General features: G+C 38.9%; 1 protein-coding gene across 1 annotated transcript in view; it reads right to left on the bottom strand.

The window, feature by feature from the left end:
* The window catches only part of SUGT1 (SGT1 assembly cochaperone of MIS12 kinetochore complex), a 38,256-nt gene extending 14,667 nt beyond the window's left edge, over positions 1 to 23,589 (bottom strand). The window contains exons 1-10 of the mRNA XM_019650356.1: positions 23,413 to 23,589; positions 23,264 to 23,321; positions 17,502 to 17,592; positions 16,152 to 16,221; positions 15,383 to 15,453; positions 11,916 to 11,969; positions 11,507 to 11,523; positions 9,085 to 9,119; positions 7,423 to 7,519; positions 6,532 to 6,639 (exon numbers count right to left, since the gene is read on the bottom strand). Of these exons, the coding sequence (XP_019505901.1) occupies positions 6,532 to 6,639; positions 7,423 to 7,519; positions 9,085 to 9,119; positions 11,507 to 11,523; positions 11,916 to 11,969; positions 15,383 to 15,453; positions 16,152 to 16,221; positions 17,502 to 17,592; positions 23,264 to 23,321; positions 23,413 to 23,450 (639 nt within the window). The 5' untranslated portion in view covers positions 23,451 to 23,589. The remainder of the gene's footprint in view (positions 1 to 6,531; positions 6,640 to 7,422; positions 7,520 to 9,084; positions 9,120 to 11,506; positions 11,524 to 11,915; positions 11,970 to 15,382; positions 15,454 to 16,151; positions 16,222 to 17,501; positions 17,593 to 23,263; positions 23,322 to 23,412) is intronic.
* Positions 23,590 to 23,612: the final 23 nt, after the last annotated feature.

Below are 23,612 nucleotides of genomic sequence, written 5' to 3' on the forward strand. Positions count from 1 at the left end.
AAAAAAAAAAATGAAGTTTTAAGTCTGGCAGATACTTCTAGAACAAATGTCTAGAATTCAGACGTTTTATTGCAACCTAAATAAGCCATTCTATTTTCATTTAAGTCAAATATAATTTCAGAGTTAACTTAAAACTCTGGTATTTTGCTTGAATGTTGTTCCTTATGCACTGGGGACACTTTCAATGCACCAAGCATCCCGAAGCAGTATTCACAGTTTACTGATAAGAACCGCTATCGTGCTGGATTGTCAGTTTTCAGTATTTTGTGGCCTACATCTAAAGTCTTCTTTGCACAGCAGAGAGTTTAAATTTTTCCAATGAAAGAACTTCAGACTTAAAGAGAAGCCATTTGCCCCTAAAGGGTCATGGCATCTGGAAAGCACCTTCTAAGAAGTGCTAAGTAAGCCCCCGCCTGACTGCTCCAGACTGCTGGCGAAGGGATCTTTCCCATATACTAACTAGAGAACTTACTGGTAAAACTATTGTTTTTCTGGTAAAATTCTGAGAACCACCTGTTTCAAGGCTGTAGTCACTAAGTAATTGTTCCCCTGATCTTTAGAATACAACTTTCCCAACATTCTCCTACTCAGCTATATCAAACTCTTTTGTTGGATAAAAGGATAGCTCCATCTTCCTGAGGCCAGACTGCACACCTAGCTTTACTTTTACACTCAAATCATTTTATAACCTTTTTTAAAAATGTAAGAGATGGTAATGAGTGAAGAGGAACTGAAAAATCTTCCCCAACGTTCTAAAACCTCAATTCTAATATTTACTGGGTGACCACTCTAAGCCAACCACTGTGCTGGTACATAAGGTCACAGCCTCTATTCTTCCTGAAGAAATCAATCAGAAGAGACATTTCCCATAAAGAAACATTTCCAATATCATCTGTAGTGACAAATCGAAATATTGGGAAATAGCTAATTGTCTGAAGGGAAAGGATGTTAAAATTTCAGTGAGACTGAGTGATTACTTTCTCAGCTCCTTTATATTTTTCCAAATTTTCTATGGTAGGTCTTTATTGCTTTTATAACCCGAACAAAAATCTAAATAATCGGGATAAAATAATAACAATAGCAGTAATATTTATTGAGCACTTATTACATACTCCATGTACGAAGTGCTTCACATATATCATCTCACTCAGCAGAGCCACCTATAGAAGATCACCATCCAAAGTTTTGAGATGAGGGAACCAAGAGATAGAATAAGTTGCTGAAAGTGTCTTTTACGGCTAGAAGTGTTACTTATTTCCTTAGAAATAGGCAGCGGCTGAGAACAAGACAGAAAACCCCAAAGCTGTTGTGTATTTATGTAGTCACAAATAGGTACCACTTATTGGATTTATGATCCTGAGCAAGCGACTAATCTCAGAGTCTCAGCTTCTCCTGTAAAACGGGACTAACAGGGTTTCCCGCATTTAGGACTCTTATGAGAATTAAAGGAGAATATGTATGAAAAGAATGTAACACTGTGTCTGGTAAAGAACTGAACGCTGTATCAATCTCTTTATCACCATAATTAGCTAAAAACTCCGGGCAAACTATTAACATCTCTGGGTTTAGTTTCATACCTGTAGATAGTGATAAAAATACTTCCACTATGCAATAATTGTGAGGATTACATAGGATAATACAGCAGTGAAAACAGTCACCTACTATAATTCTCCAGAGGTCAAACGATATGACACTGGCTAAATAAGCTACAGTAAATGCATACAACGAAATACTTTGCTGTAGACTATTTAAGAGCATGAAAAAGACACCCATAATGTATAACTCCGTTTAAAAAGACAGGTATAGACAGTATGTACAGCAAAATCCTTTTCTTTTGCAAATAAATATACACTGATAGAACAGGTAGCAATACACTCGAAGATCTACAATAAACATCAGCAACTACTCAGTTATTAAAAAAACAATTCACTATTACCACCATCACTGTATGAAAAAGACAAAAACAACATCCCCAAACCCCCACATCTGTGTGTTTAAAAAAGCAGTAATACCCCCGACACCTGTACTTCATTCCATCACCATTGGGATCCTTCCAGGTATATTGAGAAAAGGAATTCACTATAAAACTTCTCAAATTTTGGTGGGTTAAGAAGGGAGAAGGGAGCTATTTGTCTCTAATTAAAGACACACATTTTTATTTCCCACAGTTCTAGTTAAAAGCCTCTATATTTTATACTAATACAGAAAAATTACCTTGATTAAAATAGGAATACGAGAACATTTCCACAAGGACAAATTTACTCCAAAAATTTAGAAAATTTGAATATTTTACTTACAGAGAATGAATATTAATCTTTAAAATGAGTATTTCACAGCATAGCTGTCACTGAACTTATAATCTTATGATTGTAACCAGAGAATATGACATGAAATAAACAAGATAGAACAAACGAAACATTACAATTTCATAGTTTCTTAATAAAGAAAATGGATTAATAGGCAGATATGAAAGCTGGTATTCAGCACAAGGTAGAAAGTACCTCTTTTTTTATTTATACCAGCTGAGCCTTCCGGCCACCTGTGGGCAGCTCAGCGGCAGTTCAGCTTGGGCACAGCGTCACTGGCCCATGTGGGAATCCAACTGGCAGCCCTGCTGGTTAGAGCTTGTGCTCTTAAGCCAACTCTTCACCAACTGAGCCACTTGGCTGGCCTAGAAGTAACTCTTAAAGATACTAAGAAAAAGAAATGAATTCTGACTTGGAAAAACATTCGATATTAAATTGTAAAATATTTAGTTAAGAAATGCTATTTCATTAATTTAAGGCTCCTATCTCTTATTTTATTGCAAATTATATTTCACTTGAATTAATAACACTTAATTGATGGTTATACATGAATATGCAACATTCATTCAAACTTGACAATGGAAGAGAAAAAACACAGAATTCTCAAAAGAAAAAAAATAAGCCTTTTAAACTGCAGATTTTACAGAATCTCTAATTTTAAGCAAATTCTTCTGCGCAAAATGCATCCTTTTCTCAATTCACATGAAGGCTTCAAGACATCTGAATACATATGAAAAGCAAATTACTTCACGATTTTTCCCTCAGTGTCATCACTAAATATTCCTCAGTAACCCAGAGAAAGATTTTATTTTCAATATTTTAACACTGTCTCCCTCTGCTGTATGAAAAAGAATTCAAAATTTTCATCATTTCTTGTAAGATATAATTAAGTACAACAGGCACTCAAATAATATTGTTCATTCAACATCATTTTGTTACATTGACGAGATGCCTTAGGAGCTTAACTCGTTTATGCTATCAATCAGCCTGTGGTAAAATCGGTTTCATCAGACGTTGTTTCATTAATGTTGCAGGAACTATCGATGATGTTAAGTGAGGACTTACTGTACAATTCTTCAATTTGATTCCTATACATGCAGCTTAAAAATTGGTAGTTTATCAGAGTAATATAAATTACTTTGGATTAGGACAAGAAAAATAATCATCCTTCAGCGTACATCCTTATAATCTTAATTCTTTAACACAACACTTAGAAAAACCTAAAAAAAGCAGCACTAGCTTTACAGAAGTAAAAGCATTCCTCCTGGCCAGACTGAACAATTCGGTAACTGTGAACTTGGGAAGGCATTTGCTTTGTGTATTTTCTACAATGCTTCTGGCTGCTACCGTGAAATTCAAATTGTTTTCTTTGTCTCATTGTGTCATTTATAAAGGGATATCAATACCTAAACTAACTGCAAAACTAAAAAAACATAACAAATTGAGGGTCTCCTCTAACGGCAAGGGCTCATGGTCATCATCCATGAGCCTCAGCTTCTTTTCACCTATAAAACTAAAAATGAAAATACTCTGTCAACTTCATAGCGCTGACATCAGAATCCAATTTAAATCCATTCACTGAATGATTACTGAGCACCCACTACATACAATGCCCAGGGTTAGGGGTCCGAAATTGAGCAAATGGAACATACTTACACTAAAAGTATTCAATGTTTGTAATGTTAACTGGGCATCCTGTACTTTCACCTGGTAACCTTACCTGGAGCCAAACAAACGAAACATAACATGCTTCTGGGCCGGCCGAGTGGCGCGATGGTTAGGAACTGGCTTGGGACGCCAGAGGGCCCCGGTTCGGATCCCACATATGAGGGCCAGTGACACTGCCCTCTACAGCTAAGATGCTGAACAACAGCTCAACCTGGAGCTGGGCTGCCCTGAGTCACCGGCGATGGCATAGGCTGCAGCCCCTGTGGCAGTGGGTTGCCATGGGCTAGCCAGCAGCCAGCGTGAGCAGCCAGCAGCCAGCGTGAGCAGCCAGCAGCCGCAGTGAGCGGCCGTCCAGAAGCTGGCGACTGATCTGCCTTGCCCGGGAAGAGCACAATGATGGTGCCAACTTGGGCCAGTGAAGCGACGTCCTCCACAACTAGACTGAAGAACAAAACGACAGCAACTTGTCTGTTCCCCTTCCCCCAATTTCCCAGCGCTGTTCCCATCCCCCAATTCCCCAATTTAAAAAAAAAAAAAATCTAAAAAAAAAAACCCATAACATGCTTCTTATCCTCAATAGACTTACAAAGTGTAAGGGAAGTAAAATGGATTTATAAACAAACTAGTATACAAGAGATGGAGCATTTAAAGACAGGAAAAGGGGCAAAAAAGGGCAAACTGGGGACACAGTAAGGGGGGGCCTGAGTGATGCTTAGAATCCACACGCGATCAAGATGTGAAGGAGAATACGGGCCAAGAGGACAGTGCTCAGTTATGGCCTGATTCTAGCCACACAGACTTGTGCATTTATCACACACACTATCTTCTTCCAATTTATTTTTCAATTACAGTTGACATACAATATTACGTTAGTTTCACGTGTGCAACATAGTGGTTAGATATTTACATAACTTACAAAGGGATCTCCCCAATAAGCCTAGTACCCATCTGACACCATATGTAGCTATTTCATTATTATTGACCATACTCCCTGTGCTGTGCTTCACATCCCTGTAACTACTGTTACAACTGGCAATCTGCGCTCCTTAACCCCTTCTCCCTTTCTCACCTATCCCGCCACCCCACTCCCATTTGGCGACCATCGGTTTGTTCTCTGTACCTACCACACCTACTATTCTTCCAGAAGTATACGGGGTGGCTTGGTCACACAAGTGTTTGAGTCACTCACCATCTATTCACACAAATCTGTTTACATTTAAGTTACTTCAAAAGGACATGCATTAACAACCTCTTGATAGAAATATATACAAAAATGCCAAACTCATCATTTTCTAACCTGTCTCCCTCCCAAATCTAGCTATAATTTTGTACTTGATTACTTTACCCAATATTATTTTATTAAACAAATAATACACTACATGAATGGGGTCAGCAAGACTAACATCTTGATACGATTTAGTCCTTTTGCTCACTTTTTACCATCCAAGCAACTCTCTCTGCCTGATAATGAAACAATGAAACATCTTTGTGCTTTGTAATCTTCAAATAAACAAGTGGGCAGATCGATTTTTAACTAGACACAAGAAACTGCTGCTTCTTTACTTGCCCTTCCTGCTCCAAGCCCCCTGCAGAGGTCCTCTTGTTTTTGCAAGCCCAGTGACCACTGCTCAGGACACAGGCTGACCCTGAGTCTACTCTACCACAGGAAACGTCACATGTCCTTAGAACTTAAACTCAATCGTTAATAACATATTGCAAGACGTTGTCTAAAGATGTAGTAATGGAAAAAGTCTATTTATATCATTCCTTCTCATTAACTCACCATATACCTTCATATAATTTTACAGATAAAAGGAATTCAGAGCTCATTTAGTCCACATCCTTCATTTTTACAGATGAAAATTTAGTCCTATGATCATTATGTGATTAGTTTAAATTTAGATGTCAAGCAAAGACCCAGTCAGATTTTTTGATTTTCAGTTCAGTATTTCTCCTACTAATTATACTACTTTCTACGTCTTTTGATTGGTATTTAAATATTCCCTGAATTTTAATTCTATTGAATGTTTTATTTCTTTTTAAAAATATAAAGAAATCTAAAAGTTACACATTCAAACTGCAATTCAACTGTTAATTAATCCCTTATAACAAATAACCTAAAATTCAGCTCACCTAAAAAACGAAAGAGCCAATTCATCTTTACAGTAGTTTATGTTTTTAATTGTGTAAGGCAGGGTGAAGAAAGTATTTATATATCAATATAGGCCAGACAGACAAGTTCAAGAGAAGAGACATTGTGAGTATCAAATCTTAAAGAGAGGCTGATCTTTTTCTTTTTTTGAAAACCTCTTTATTGAGAAGTATTATACCTATCTCAATAAGTATACAAACACCACTTAGGTGAAGTAGATTTTTTTACACTGCATTGTCCAGAATTTTGGGAAGGAAAAACTATTCCTCAAAAATTATCATTATTTACCTGTCCCTTTTAAAGATATGCAGCTGAAAGGATCTACAAGCTTATAATCACATGGGCTGACAAATGTTTCTATATTTTGAAAATATTACTACTGACAACCCTTTTCCATTGTCTTACCTTTGTTGAAAGTACTTTAAATGTGCTCTGTTCTGGTATTATAGGATGAAGAAGTCTCAGTGCCAAACTGTAATCCTCTCCAGAAGGAAGTTTCACCAAAGCAGACAACTAGTGAAAACAAAATAAGCAGAAAATTTTATAAATTTGTATAATGAAGGGTAAAGTATTTAAACTGAATATAATTACAGAATTCTGTTACAGATTACTTTAAACACTTTTATATGGAATATCAGATTTAAGAACCTCAAAATAATCCTTTTTTTCATCTTGTATTCTTCATATGGATTCTCATATATGTAATTAAATAGCACAAAATGTTTCATAATACGTATTTAACATTTAAATATCAAGAAAACCCAATATATAAGAGCAAAATGATATAGTATATAACAAAAAGTATTTATATGCAAATATTCTACTAATAGTTCTATCACTAACTAAAATATCTATCATCAAGTTTTCTCCTGAATGCTAAGGAAACCAAAATATTGTCATACTTTTAATACAGGTAGTAAATTCAAAGAGGTATAAACCACACAACTAAGCAAGCCTTTCTTCATGAAGTATACCACATAAATGCCAAGTCAGGTATCTTACTAATATCTTTTATATTTGTCAATCAAGTTCTGCTTTGAATCCCAAATCTAAAGAAAAAGAAAATGATGCACATCTAGCTATAACCTATAGTATACACAGACTCATCTCAAAAATTAAAATGATTCCAACTGAAAAGTAAAACTCTGGATTTTCATCAGCATTTTACAGGTTATCTCAGGAAGAAATGACATATCTGATAAACTGCAATATAAATTAAAAATATATATTAAAAAATATAAATGCAAATTAAACGTGTTTAATCTCAACATAAAAAATGATTCAAAGACTAATGACCTCTTTTTCTGAAAATTCCACATTTACATCATTCTTCTGAACATTCTTGATCATAAGTGTAATGATTACTTGAGATTCTGTTTGATACCAGTCATACCTATTAAAAAAGAAAAAACAAACTTAGAACTTCTAATTTTCTTAAAGTTGCTCTTTTATGTTTTGTCAAGATAAAGACTACAACCTGATAAACAACAAGAGCTCCACCTTGAGGTACAAAACAGCAAAGCAGCTGCTGATTCACAGAAATAATTGTAGCTAATTTCCTATGATCTGTGCTAACGGGTGAGAAGAGTAAGGCAGCTGATGTCCCAAACCTTTTCACCGCATTTCAATTCTTACATGATTTTCTAAGGGTTCTGACATCTCTCTAATACTCTTGTGCTTTGGCTAATATAAAAGGTGAAATTTAGTCTAAAAGGCTAACAGTTATTATATACCACCAATAGTTTTACACTCTCATTTCAACTTAATGCTACAAGAAGCATTTCTATCCCTAATTTTACAGATGAAAAAATGTCAGATCAGAAGGGAGAAGCAATCGGCCAGTCAGGGGCAGGTGTCACACTGGACCCAGGGCAGCTTGACTCCACACTCCAAGATCTCCTAACTGAAGCTGGGGACAAACAGCCCTTAACTCAGGGAGCAGAAGCAAATGAGCTAAAATTAAAGTAAGTTTAACTCAACCTGCCAAGCACAACATTAAAAACAGTGTCTTTCTTCAATCTCAAGGTATGTGTGGAAATTAGTGTGGCTAGAGATTCAGTGTCTCTTTCCCACTAAAAGCTGTAAAAATGAAAGGATCCTCATTTTCAGATTAGACTAACTCCATGAGGGCAGAGCTATTTATCTATCTACTCTCCCAGGACTAGGCACGGTGCCTGCTACACAGTATGCTTATTAAATCGATGTTGGGTTACTGAATGCTCCAAACACCATAATTATTTGATGTCTGTGTCCGACCTCTCCTGCTGCCACCAAGCTAGTCCAAGTTCTTTGTCTACTAGATATCTGGAAAGTCATCCTGTATCTCTCCAGAAAGAACACTGAATAAATTATTTTAACATTTCCAAGCCATTTTAGGTAATTAAAATGCACCTTGATTACAGAAATGAACTTTAAGAGTCTCAGTTTTCCTTTGAAATCAGTTAGGATGCAAAGCTCCAAATCAACGCTTTGTGTTTTGGTGACAGGACTAAGAATACAAGTTGTACAAGTGCCTAATAAATAATTACAAATAAATTCAAATATCTGCTAGATGCTTATTCATTATTCTAATTGCTTCCCTCAGCAATAGTCACTTTCAGCTCACACAGAATTATTCTATGAAAAATCTACTCAAAATATAAAAGGCAGTAAAGTTACAATTCTATCAAGCCTACTACTAAATTATTTACTTGTGTATTAATAACAATAGATGAAAAGGTAACATAGTAGGAAATCAGGTGAAGCAAGTTTAAAATACAGAAATGATTTAAACTTACCCTTAATATAAATACTAATACTAATCAGTAAACAGCCTTAGAATTAGTTTTTCTAGGGCATAACACAACTTTTTTAAAAACTAAGAAACACAGGGCAAAGACCTGATTACTATTAAATGACAGGGTTACATCCCTTCAGGCATATTTATCAGGTGCTGTTTTATGAAAAACAAACACTTACTTGATTTTTGACTGATGAGTCCGCTGGGATGCAGACTGATTTTGTCAAGTTGAAAGAGAAAGATTTTTACAAGTTAATTTAGCAACTGTATATTAAAATGTATGTATTATCAATTTACCCAGTGCTATAGTTACCTTGATATGGAATAACTACATGAAAACTTCCTTCAAAGACAAAGTAGGGTATCCATAATTGTTAAGTAATACAAGGCTTCACAAAAAATTAGAATATTCAACATTTCATAATTTTGTGAGTTTCAATTTCAAAAAAGATTTTTCTTCTAAAATAAAAAACTCATAAAAAACAGAAAACTTTCTAAAGGTATGATTAAAATAGGTTCCATTTAAAATGTCCAGTTCCAAGATTCAGTTAACTCTCTAAACTGAAAATAGTAACAGTTAAAAACCATTTTTTAGAATACTGTATATGCATAACCTTCAGGCTTAACGAAGGCAACCAACACTGCTCTGGAATACACGAAGGAAAATTTCCATGGCGCCTTCCTGAGAACATCTTACGCCACTTCTGGTCTCTCAGCAACAAACATTCCACACTGCGCATCAAGAAACAAAGTGCCTCCTGACCAATCCACACTTTCCTAAACTCCATGTGTGCCACTTAAGACTGTGTAAATCTATAGAACTTGCCCTGGGTTGTGGCCCCTAAGTTGTTTCTCAGAAAGAAAGGAAGAGATGAAGAAAGTAAGCAAAAACACTCGAGAGATCTGAATCTAACTCAGATTTACTCTCCAGTGTTAACTACTGAGAAACACCTGATTCTAGGTGATACCAAGTGGAGATACTAACCAGAACAGATATTCCAGTTCATCTTGGTACCAAGATAAAACTAGACTGAACTACAGCAGTGATAACATGCACTGCTGCGAAACAGTTGTTTGTGTTACTAGGCAGTCTTTGTTATCCAAACACCATTCTGTTGTTTTCAGGTCTAGTCCCAATCTCAAATATTATAAGACCTGGACAAAAATACTTCCAGGTGAAGGAAGCCAACTTTTAAACGCCTCCCCCAATCCAATCCCCACCCATCATCCCCAGGAATATGGACAAGCCTGGAGGTATAGGGCTAGCCAGACAGGGCTCACTTCTGTGATGTGCAAACGGCAGTCCCTGCATATGCACAGGACTGGCCTGGTGGTCAACAGCCTGCCTACAGGAAACCCGCTCCATCAGGCCCAGCTGACGAAGGAAGCTTAGAGAAGTGACTTTCTCAGAGTCATAATATAATTCTAGAAGACAGAGATGCAAATCTTCCTTTAGGGATGAAGAAAGAGTCAAAAAGGTTAAGTAATTGCCCATGAAGAGTGTCAGGACCATACAGATCGCCTGACTCCTTGTCGTTGTATTTCTTAAATATGTAGATGATCACTGCTAAAAACCATTGGCTATAATTTAACTGTGTGTGTTACATATAAACCTAAGTTGGCTTAAAAAAAAAAAAAAGCAAACAATTTTCCTCAACTCCACCATAATTTGTAATAACCAAAAGACTTGAAAATCTTCATGTCCAAAACAACAACATAAAACTGAGTTAGACAGATAAACATTTCCAAATTTAATTACTCTTTGTGTCCTGGCTTACCATAACAAGCCCTGCAAGTGCTTCCAAGGCAGCAACTGTTTAGCCTAAATGTCATGACTTTGCAGCAGAGAAAAGAAATAATCATCCTGACCATATTAAAATACTGTAATAATACCAGATCAACTTGAATCTCACACACACACTAAATGCATTAAAAGAGCCCAATAGGGCCGGCCGAGTGGCGCATTGGTTGAGAGCTGGCTTGGGACGCCAGAGGGCCCCGGTTTGGATCCCACATATGAGGGCCAGTGACAATGCCCTCTACAGCTAAGATGCTGAACAACAGCTCGAGCTGGAGCTGGGCTGCCGTGAGTCGTCCGCAGCAACGGTGTAGGCTGCAGCCCCTGCTGCAGTGGGTTGCCATGGGCTACCGTGTGTAACCAGCAGCCAGTGTGAGCGGCCAGCAGCCGCCGTGAGCGGCCGTCCAGAAGCCGGCAACTGATCGGCCTAGCCCAGAAGAGCGCAATGATAGTGCCAACTTGGGCCAGTCAAGCAACATCCTCCACAACTAGACTGAAGAACAAAAGGACAGCAGCTTGTCTGTTCCCCTTCCCCCAATTCCCCAGCGCTGTTCCCATCCCCCAATTCCCCAATAAAAAAAAAAATCTAAAATAAATAAATAAAAGAGCCGAATAATTTTTATGAGTATAAACTTCTATATGTATTTCACCAAAAAATGGTATGAATTCAGTTACTGAAAGAACAAGTGCTTAACTGGAATTGCTTAATATTTAACTGAAAGATCATTTTGAATTCTGTCTCAAATATATACAGTAATAATATAATTAAGTAAAAACATGAAGGATAAAGACTCCAGACTTACCACCGTGGATTGTGATCCTATTAAAAACATAAAAAGGAAACATTTTCAGAAAACAGTACATTTATAGGCAAAGTTGCATACATGATTTTTATAGCACAAACACAGTGATTAAGCAAACCAATTCTCCATACCTTCCAAATAAAGAGAAGGGGTTTAATTTTTAATCCCAGAGTCACTTTAGACTCCTTAGTAATTACTCACCAGTAATACCACTGCAAAACAAATTCATCCAAATCTCCCTTTCAACATAACAAACTAGATGAACCTCAGAATACCTCTGGAAATCCCTATCTAAGGGAACATGTACTACTTATAAGTAGCAAGTTAAAAATAGATTTGTCTAAATCAAAAAACGTCAAACATTTACTTCTTTTTCAATTGAAACACCACGGTAAACCTCCATACGTACCGTTCTGAGCTTCTTGACACCTTTTAACCCAGACAATGAAATCAGCATCTGCACCTAAAAACAATGAACCAACTGTAAAACCACTCATCTGCACAACCTAAATATTCACTCAGCAAATACTAACTGAACGCCTACTATGTTCCAAACAGTGTTCTAGGCACTGAGGATTCAGCTGTGAATTAAGCAAACCAAACCTCCTGTCCTAACAGAGCTTATAGCAACCCTAATAGCTATAAATATACCATTAGGTTTAATAATCAGTTGTTCATCCTGAAGAATTTTCAATAAAAACGATTACTTTTAACCAGTCAACCTTACTGTTTCCCAGGTATGACAATCTATATTCACCCATTCCCTTAAAGGAGCTCCTCTCACACAACAAAATCAGGCCTGAGGCAGATCCCCAGCATGCCATGTGTTAGGGAGGGGTGGAGGCCTGGTAACTGGCAGCTGGCTGAGGTCTAGAAGGCTCTCCCACCTGCAGCTGGCTCTCCAGTGCAGCTACCTACCTATTCTGTCTACTGTTCTCTCAGGGGCTCTACCCGTTACCATGCTTTTCCTATCAATACCAAGAAGTGTCTTTATACTTTGTGGAGTTTTGTCCTATCTCCAAGTCCCATGGCATCCGGGAACTATAGATGGTGAACTACATATTTACAGATAGCAATGTAAACATATACAGAAACAAGCTATTTACTTTTGAAAACTCAAAACAATGACAATGTCTAAACAGTTACAGAGTTTAATAAAATATAATGTTAAGAAATGTTAGTAAAAGTACTCTAGACAAGTTTACTAATTCAAGCTAACTGCAGGCAAAATGATTCTGAAAAATAAATGGCAATTAAAAATTTCTTAAAATGAAATTCTCTAATTCACTAATTCATAAATGAAATTCAACCAGACAGGCCTTCACACACACACACACACACACACACACACACACACACACACACACACACACACTCCCCCCCCCATTCTAGTGGGGAACAATTATATCAAAATCCTAGATTTAAGTAACCTATTATTCAAATTAATCAGTAAATAAGCCAACCTTCCTACATACAAAACCAAAAAAAGGTAATATTTTGAGTTATAAATTTTTCACCCTGTCTGACAATAACGGAAGCCTAACAGTTTAATATCAATTTTTCCTGGAATTAAATTAAAAGACTAATTTGTTTTCCAATTAAATATCCTCAACAGCAATTTTACCAAAGAGTAGACACTTCTGAGGCCACCTCTGAAATAATTCTAAGATAAAAGTCAACAGCATGATAATAAGATATTACTCAAGAATGAAATTTAGGGGGGAACTTTCTGTTGCTCTAAAAAAACAAGGGACAGGGCTCAGAAACCTAGACGATGGAATGACTCAGGTCTCTTCAGGGTTTTCAAACATGTATCAAGGGACTTGACCCTTTAGCATTTGCTGAGCGTGCAGAGATGCTGGCCTGCTAACGGAATAGCCACGTTATTCACATACCGCCCTTGGGTAACCCAGTTTGAGACCAACTCCTATTGCCTAGATCTCTGCTTTCCTAATTTGGAGGTTTCATATGCAAAGCTGGTCCTAATGTGCTTTCTCGAGTAGGTATACAGCAGAAAAGCAAATATTCAAAGCAGTACAAAGTAAATGTTAAAAAATATAACCAGATAACACTGTAGAGCAGGGCTTCTCAAGCTCAGCACTACTGACATTTTGGACCAGTTATTCCTCTGCTGTGGAGGACTGTTCTGTGCATTGCAGGGTATTTAGCAGCATCCCTAGTCTCTACTCACTAGACGTCAGTAGCACATCCCCCATCCACCAGTCATGATAACCAAAAATCTCTTCATTGCCAAATGTCCCCCAGGGAGCAAAACCAAAATCTGGGAGTTAGGAACTACACTTTAGAAAATTGTGATAACAATCTATCATAAGATAAAATGACAGTACACAATTAGGATTATGTACTCTACAATTATCTGTAAGATTACTTACAACCTCTTTTACTATTGCAGATTTTTTTTCTTTTTGGCTCTTACAATTTTGATATCTGTGCAGATATCCTACTGCTCTGATAATTTTCATGTATAGGTATCTCCCACTTTTCAAAAATTTGCAGTAGGTCACTTTGCTTTTACAAAAGACCTACATTAGTACTTATTTTCGTTAAATGAAAGAAAATCCAAATAGGATTTTCACTCTTATGCAAAATAGCGTTCAGCGTTTGTGTTGCAGGAGACATTACAGAGGCAGTGCGCCCCCCCAAGCAGCGAGAGTGGTCCCCCCAAGCGCCTCCCCAGGAGCTACACTCACATCATCCTACATTGCCTGGAGCTGTGTCTGTGAGCATCTGTGCTTTACCTCGATTTATTTTGTCTGTTAGCAAGATGTGTCCTAAGGTATCAAAAAACCCTAAAGAATTCGTAAACGTGTCTGTGCATTTAGCGTAAAACTCGACATAATTGTTTTGATTGTGATGAACAAAATGAAGACACTCTGTGTGCGTTGAACTTGCCTGCATCCATGATTTATATACTATCTACACGCAGAGAGAAAGAAAACGAAAGCTGCCAAAGTGCCTAGTGGTTCTGCTAGTATCAAAGTGGTCTCTCTTAGCTGGCATCCAGTAGTGGATAAAATGGAAAGTCTATTGCTTGAGTAGATTGATGGGTGTACAAAGCGTGGTGTTGCGTTATCATATACTTAAGGAGCAATTAAGTCTTTTTAATAAGAGAAACTACACAGTACAAACATTATTCCTACTTTATACAGGCTGTGTATTTATCAAGATTCCTGCTTTTACTTTTGTTAGTGTTAGTTTCGGTTTTACGTGTTATTTGGTATGATTTGGTAGGTTATTTTTTTGGTCTGGGAATGCTCAAATTTTTCTATATATAAATTAATAGTAATTACTTCTTCGCTTTTACACTATTTGACTTACAAAAGGTTTCATAGGGAAGCTGTACTTTCAGATGGTGGGGAAACCTGTATTTCTCCCAAAAAGATGACATTAAAAACTTACAAGACTCTCAACGCTCCTTGTTTCTTCTGTACCTTATCACAGCTTACCTAAACTTATATTTCACTTCCCTATAAAAATATAGTGTAAGGTTTCCTATTTCAGCAATCTGAATAAAACTTAAAACGAACAGGCTTCTGAGACAGGAGAGAAAATTAAACTTTCAGTTGTCTATTAGAAAGCAATGAAGCCAGGCTAAGTAGAGGGAGCACACTGGGTGTTCACACATAGTTTTTAGCTTCTAACGGTAAAATTGATCTGCGATTTAAATGCTACAAGGCCAATTTCATCAATATTTAAATAAGCTCAAATTCTGCAAGCAACACAAAATACCATCAAATGGAGGAAAAAGGTGTTGGGTTTCTATAATTAACTTGAGATTACAATGACAAAATTCAGCTATGGTATTTAAGACACAAATAATGAATTATTTATTAACATATAAATTCTAATACTTACTATCTAATTTCTGTCCTTCTGTAAAAGTTTCTAGAGCAGCAGCATAATTTTTTTCATGGTATTCACATATCCTGCATGAGCATATTAAAAACAAATACCACACACAAAGATCATGAAAAATAGCCTTCTAATTAAAATATCCTAGTATTCTCTATTAAGCATTGGAGTATATAGTAATAAGCCAAGAGATTTTCTAAAATACTCTACATAACACCTAGTACAATTCCCATTAATATCCAATTTTGGAACTCATTTCAGAAGGAATTTCTTGATTTTAATTGTATAGACTTGCTTATTACAAACTATAGTTACAGTAAGGAATTAAAGAAGTTTCTTAAAGAATAAAGTCACACTTATCAACAGGAGCAAGCTGCGGTATGAAGTACACAGGTACAGAGTTTGCATAGCATTGAGTGTGGCCCATCCAGCTTAGGTGAGGACTAGATGTTCTCTAGCCAGTTAAAGATAGGCAATTCCAAATCATGGACAAAAGAGGGATTTTAAATCCATGACTTTCATCAGTGTCTTGAAGTTACTTCAATCATCACTATTTTAAAATACATTAACTATGTATGCATCTCCTATCACATACTGTAGTTAAGACAATAGAAGCACAAATTACATTTAAAATTGAATTCCATCTCAGCTATAAAATGTATAAATGCAGAATTTACTACTTTTATATAAAGCTTACCATTAATTCATTCAATAAACTAAACACCTATGTATCATCCAGACCCAACAAGAGGAGGACTTAGTTATCGCATACCCTTTTCTCAGCACAGCAGTGGGGTTATTTGGATTAAGTTCAAGAGATTTCTTTGCATCAGCAACAGCATCTGTAGTACATGAAAAAATAGAACTTTTTTAGTCAGTTATTATGGATCCTAACAAGTACTCACACATAAAATTTGAATCAGTCTTAGGTTTTTAAGCTGGTGAAATGGACATGGGGTTTTCAACTAAGAATGGCTAACCCAAGATAATCATTCAACGTTACCCTCATACCTTCCTGTTAGCCTAATATTTGACTTCCTTTTTAAAGCTCTTCAAAGTTCACCCAATTTTCTCATTAACATCATTTGTACAATTTGACTCAAGGTATTTAATTTTTCCCTATCCAGGCTCTATCCAGAATAAGTTACACAATAAAGAAATACATTCTTTTTTATTAAAAAAAGCAAATAAGGGCCAGTCCAGTGGCTAAGTTGGTTAAGAGCTCGCTCAAGAGTGTGAGCTCTGGGCTGGCTAAGTGGCTCAGTTGGTTAAGAGTCGGCTTAAGAGCGCAGGCTCTGAGCAACGGGGCCGCCGGTTCAATTTCCACATGGGCCAGTGATGCTGCGCCCCAGCTGAGCTGTCGCTGAACTACCAACAGGTGGCAGGGTGGCTCAGCTGGTGTAACAACAAGATTGCCTGTTTGATGGTGGGCTACGCCCACCCGCAACTAAGACTGAACTCGGCACCTGGAGCTGAGCTGCCGGCTGGATGGCTCAGTGGATAGGGTGTGCGCTCTTAACAACAAGGCTGCTGATTCAACTCCCGCATGGGATGGTGGCTATACCCACCCGCAACTAAGATTGAGCACAGCACCCTGAGCTTAGAGGCCACGAGCTGCCAACTGGAAGCCAGATGGCGACTAGCGCCCTTAACAACAAAGATTGAAGAACGACAATTTGGCTGGTCCCCTCCCCCAATTCTCCAATAAAATCTTTTAAAAAAAGTGTGAGCTCTGAGCAACAGCGGTTCAATTCCCAGCCTGAGCTGAGCAGCCATTGAGCTGCCAACAGGTGGCAGGATGGCTCAGCTAAAAAAAAAAGCAAATAAGAGCATTTCATTTAAATACTCTAAAACAGTACATTTGTTCTGTTAGCATACCCAATGACCACAAATGATATCTGTATGCATTTCCCACCCACTGAAGGAAGGACAGACACCCACAGAATTTAAATGGGTGCTCCTCAACACAATGTCTGTCCCATTTCAGCTACTTCACCTTGTATCAAAGATCAATTTAAAAATCCTCGAAGATAATCTCTATTTTATTTGATTCAGTGTATCTGGGGCAAAACTTATAAGTAACTCATCAAGAAGAGACAATATGTTCTGTAAGGAAAGTTACCACGGTAATTCCCCAGAAGGATGTGACAATACGCTCTCTGACAATAATACTGAGCATCATCTGGTTTCTGTGCCAAAGCCTTTGTCAGCTCCTACAAAAAGAAACATGGGGAGTGTAAGCAAATGTTTTCTGAAAGCCACTGAATTCTAATTAAACATGATTTTCAAACAAACTACAGTCCTTTGGAGAAAAGATAACAGGGAAACAAGCACGGAGCTTTTCTTTGCATGAGGACCAATATCTCCCTTTCTTTTCCCCTCCCCCCAAGAGCCCACAATCGAATGTTATCTACGTAAAGCACATAGTTCCTGGCCAATAGTAGGAACTCCATTAATGGTAATTATTGTCACCTCATATTTTCTGAAGAGTTTAGTTGATATACATTGCCCATCACAGATTTTTCTCCTTCTAATTTAGAGAAGACTCAAAGATCTTGCAGAATTTGAGATGTCTAGAAAAATGTGAAGCTGTCCAATAAAAAAAGAACAAAAAACAAAACTGGAAGTTAAATCTAGAATTCAGGAAGATAAACAGAATCAACAAATACACACTCAAGCTTACCTACCTGAACCTGCCCTATCCTGTCAATGGCAGACAACCCTAAGAAAGTCCAGATACAGTATCTCACAGATAGCTACTATCAGCTGATCAAGAGTTAACATTAGAGAAATGAAATTTTTGGCACCCTGGGCATTCACAGTATGTAAGTGGTAGGTGGAACAATAATCATGCAAGAAAAGGTAGCACGATTAGTGAAGCAAAGGACAAATGCAGGCAAATAGGAACAATTTGGTTCTTGACCCACACACCCTAGGAATCTAGGTAAAAATTATTTCAATAGCCACACACTGGCTTTGTTTTAACCTAATAGCATGATTCTCACAAAGCAACGAATACTATATATTTGGTAATCATATGCCTAAAATCCAATATATCTAAAACCCAAACCACTTTTGATCATCTTCGCCCTATCACCCTGATCCAAGTGGTAATGAAAATCAGATCTTGCTGCCATGTCTCTCTGCTGACTCTCCAATGGCTTTCCAGCTGACGCAGAGCAAACACCGAAGTCCTTCCAATGACCTGGCAGGCCCTTCTGCTATGACCCTCTGCCGCCTCTCTAGCTCCTCTTACGACGACACTTTCCCCTTGCTCCTCCATTCTAGCCACAAGAGCCTCGTTGGCTCTTTTTCAAACGCCAGCAGGACGCTGCACCTGCTGCTCCCTCTCACTAGAGCGCTCGGCCCCCACGTGGCGGACTCCTTCTCACTTCCCAGTTAGTGACAAGACTGGTCCCTCTGACTCTAAATCATATGTTATCCACTAAACTGCCTCTTGGTAGTGTTTCTTTACTCCAAGTTTTTTGTACACACCATCTGACATTTGTATTAAAATGCTTTCTAATACATACTTTGAAATTCTTAAGTTAAATAATACCATCTTGCTTAAACTTTCAATTTTGAAAACAGCCGACAGCTACTTACTTAGCTACTCAAATATATCTTCCAATTTCCAACCTCACCTCAGCAAGAAAACAAATACACTGTGGGTCAGTAAGGCTGTTATAGATTATATTAATATCTGTATCATCAACTCAAAAAGTATTTTTAAACACATATTATGTAACAAACATAGGCCAGACACTGGGGATACAAAGGTAAACAAGCTTCTTTTTCTTAAGGAGTCAGGTGTAAGCTTCTGAATTTCTAACAACCAACTTCCAAATGACCTTTAAAAACACAAACCAGGGCCGGCCGAGTGGCGCAATGTTGGGAACTGGCTTGGGACACCAGAGGGCCCCGGTTCGGATCCCACATATGAGGGCCAGTGACACTGCCCTCCACAGCTAAGATGCTGAACAACAGCTCAACCTGGAGCTGGGCTGCCGTGAGTCGCCGGCGATGGCGTAGGCTGCAGCCCCTGCTGCAGAGGGTTGCCATGGGCTACCGTGTGTAGCCAGCAGCCAGCGTGAGTGGCCAGCAGCCGCAGTGAGCGGCCGTCCAGAAGCCGGCGACTGATCTGCCTCACCTGGGAAGAGCGCAATGATGGTGCCAACTTGGGCCAGTGAAGCAACGTCCTCCAAAACTAGACTGAAGAACAAAAGGACAGCAACTTGTCTGTTCCCATCCCCTAATTCCCCAATAAAAATCTTAAAAAAAAAAACACAAACCAACTGTTGGGTAAGAAGGACAAGTTATGGCGACTCAGTTAAATAAACTAAGCAATTGACTTACTAAGCTGTTACTAAAAATAGTTACCAAAAAACTACTGAGCACAAACTGAACATTATGATACACAAATTTATAAGTCATGAACAAAGCACAATAATCTTTTCAGTAAGCAATATATACAGAGGGTGTCAAAAAATGTATACAAATTTTAAGAAAAGAAAACTGTATTAAAATTGTAATACTCAATATATACCGATAACAATAGAAGAATACAAGTCACGTTTGACTTCTGTAATAACAGGAGGCGCTCAAAGTGGTTCCCATCAGCGTCCAGACACTTCTAATTATGGCGAACTACTGCTTAGCAATGTTGACCAAAGTATCCACTTGTATACATTTTTTTGGCACCCCCGGTATAATAAAACCAGAAAAAGTGAAGATGAAATAATGAGTTGTAATTGTATTCACTACAATTACAATTGTGGCATGTTTTCAGAGTTCTACTGTTTCTGTGACAACAGTTGCCGGCTGCTGGAGCACAAAGGGACTTACGGGAGAGGTCTCAAAAGGCAAAAACTTCAGTGCCAACATTTGAATCATAGTGCAAAAGGCTACCTAACACAGACCAAGGTGAAACACACTGTAAACACGTCCAAAGATATACATACTCACATACAATGAGTTATGTTACAGTCACCCAATTTATAGTTCTCAAAAATAACCCTGGTGAAATGTAAAAGATAATTAAGCTGAAATCATTACAAAGATAATGGTGAAGGATGTACCCTGATAACCCAGAATGGGGGGGGGGGGGAAGGACTCCTTTTTAAAGCATCAAAATTGTTTAAGACTTGGATCTTAGAAAATGAATGTCCAAATCTCTGAAATTTTAAGCTCAACAAGGTAGTTAAGGTTAAAAGCAAAGGCAGGCTGCTTAGACTGACCGAACACGTAAAGACCATTAGCTCTGTAAAGACCATTTCCTTCCAGCCACAGCTAGTCCCCAATCATGGATAAGAAACAATTATCAACGCTTTCTCCTTCCTAAACTACCTAACACTGCTGGAGAAAAACCACATAACCATGCAGAACTGGTACCAACGTACATTTATGCTAACCAGCTATACTCCCAACAAAGCCATCTGTGGTCAGCTACCTCAAAGCCAGTTACCAAACTTTTAACTACATCACACGCTTCCAATCCTACCCCTCCTCCAGAGGATGACCAACGCAGTGAAACCAGAGACATCACTTCTGAACTGTACAACCTTGAGCAAGTTAATCTCTTTAGCCCTGGCTTCCTTGTTAGAAAATACCAATACCCACCTGACGTTGCTGCAAGAATTATGGTTTAAGAGTCATTTCACACGTTTGTGTGCCTACCACATCCCAGGCACTACACTGAGAACACAGCGGTAAACAAGATACAAAAAATTCTTCCTCTCTCGATGCTTACATTAGGGCCGAAATTAAATAGCGTGGTCAGAGAAGACAGCTTCTCCAAGGTGACATTTCAGCTGAAATCTAAAGTGATGAGCATCTCCACGAAAAACGTGAGATAGGTGAAGAGAAAGTACATTTTAGGCAAAAGGAAGTGCGAGTCCAAAGGCCCTCCGACAGAGCTGAGCATGACACATTCACGTAACAGGAAGAAAGCCAGCGTGGCTAGAACGGACAGAGGACAGAAACTACAAGGGGCCTGCCTACCTCGCGGGCCTCACTGGGCGCCTGACGTTACTTACCTTCGTAATAACCTTTTCAAACAGGTCCTATTTTAGAGGCAGGACTTCTGATCCAGAATGATAAGAGAAACTTGCCTGAGATTACACAGTTATGAAACCAAGATTTGGACACAAGCAGTCTGATTCTATGCCTATTGTTAAAATCAACGGTGCTGTTATTCAATGGAATACCACACAGCAACGAAAAAGAACTGCCACTTCATACAATCATATGACGGTATCTCACATGTTTAAAGCAAGACAGAATGCCTACACTCAACGGAGTACCTAGTCTATGGTTCTGTTTACATGAAATACAAGAACCAGCAAAACTAACCGACAGTGTTGGAGGTCAGACTAAGGGCTGCCTGGCGGGAAAGGGAATTACTGGCTAAGAAGAAGCATGAGGAAGTCTTGAAGATGGACATGTCCTTTATCTTGATCTGGGTGTTATACACACACACGTAAAACTAAACTTCACTAGCTGCAGACTTCAGATTTGTGTTACTTACATATATCATGCTTCAATAAAAAAATTAAAAAGTAAAATAAGTGAGATGGAAAGTGATATCAATCTCCTTTAAAAGCAACTTTTATATACACTGGATTTCCGAAGGAGACACGGTCTAAGAAAACCATAACCAATGTAAATTCTGAAAACAGCTACCTAGCTAACCTAAGGAATGGTGGAGAAAAATTCTCAGTGCCTCCTGTTAACACTATTCTGACACTGATGCAAGAAGCCTCACTGGGAAACGTTATCGTACAACTGATTCCTCAACCGCTTTATGTGCAGGCCTTCAGATCCAAAGAGCATACCCTGACCTAGAAGGCACTAAGGGGCCTGGCTCATGATTTCCTCCCCACCTGACCCCATCCTCCTTCTTCACCCCACTCGTCAAGTGGGAATTTTTGCTGCTTCCTGTACAGGCCACTGTCATTCCGACCTCAGGATCCTGGCACTGGCTCCTCTTTCTACCTGGAATGCTCTCTCTCCAGAGCTTCCAAGCCCATTCCCTCAGGTCTCTGCTCAAATGTCACCTCCTCAGAGAGACTCTGCTACCATGTGGCAAATTATTTCTAGAAGTCATAGCTAGAAAACGGTTCTCTTGCCTCAAACTGCTAGCCTTAGATATGTTAGAGGGTTTGGTTTCTTTTCCTAGTGCTCAAAGCAAGAAACCCCTGGTTAAATTTTGAGACTCACTATATCATGTATCCTGTTACTTTCTATTATTATTTAGCTCTTGCCCTTTTACTTTCTTTTATAGCTTTATAGTCTTTCACTTCACTTAACTTGTAAGTTATATAAATAAGACTTTAAATCAATAGCACTTGGTGCCTTGCACACAGCAGCTCCCAGAAAACACTGTTTTCATTAACAAACACATGAATAACGCACAGTGGCAGGACACCTGGAAATTTCCAGGGACACAGGGGAAAAGGGTTTGGTTCCAGTAGTCTGAGTCCATACACAGAGCATATCGCCTGGTACATAAGGGCAAGGATGACTTTCAAACGACAAACCGAATTAAACAAATACCATCAAGCCTCGATTCCGCTTTTTCTCCTAGTCACATGTCACTTTCCAAAAAACTCCTTCCAGGCCAACTATGTATGGTTATCAAGTACAGAAACCGACAAGGTTTTTCTAAGGAGCTGCTAGGATGCAGACACAGTCCAGGCGTAGAGGGGGGCAAGAACAGGGGTCTGGAGTAAGGGGGCCACCGTGGAACAGGGCAAGGAGAGGCGGAGGCCCTCTCCTTGCAGCAAAAACAGCCGACCCGGTCCCGGGAAGGCATTTGCTGGGAAGAGGCGGGGTCGGCCGCGTTTCTCAAAGGAGAGTACAGGAGGCTGAGACCGGCTCTCTCACCTCTAACGCCGCCTGGGGGTCCTCGTCGATCAGAGCATCTGAGAAGCTCCGGAAAAACCTGCCAGGAAAACGACAACTTCAGCGGGGCTCACCAGCCAAGGAAAGGGAGGCAGGGGGATAAAAACAAACAGCAAGGAGGAGACACGCACCGCTGGGAGGTTGCAGGTCCCGCTGCAGCCGCCGCCATCCCTGACAGTCGCTGCCGCTGCTGCTGCTGCTACTGGAGCTGCCGCTACCGAGGTTACCAGCTCCGCCGCCGCGCTGGGGGAAACTTCTGGAGACACACCAACCGAGCTTCCGTCCTAAGCAGCCAACGAGCAGCCACGCAGCGTGCCGCGGGGGGAGGGGA

Source organism: Hipposideros armiger, unplaced genomic scaffold, assembly GCF_001890085.2.
Source record: "Hipposideros armiger isolate ML-2016 unplaced genomic scaffold, ASM189008v1 scaffold_140, whole genome shotgun sequence".
Taxonomy (NCBI): Eukaryota; Metazoa; Chordata; class Mammalia; order Chiroptera; family Hipposideridae; genus Hipposideros; species Hipposideros armiger.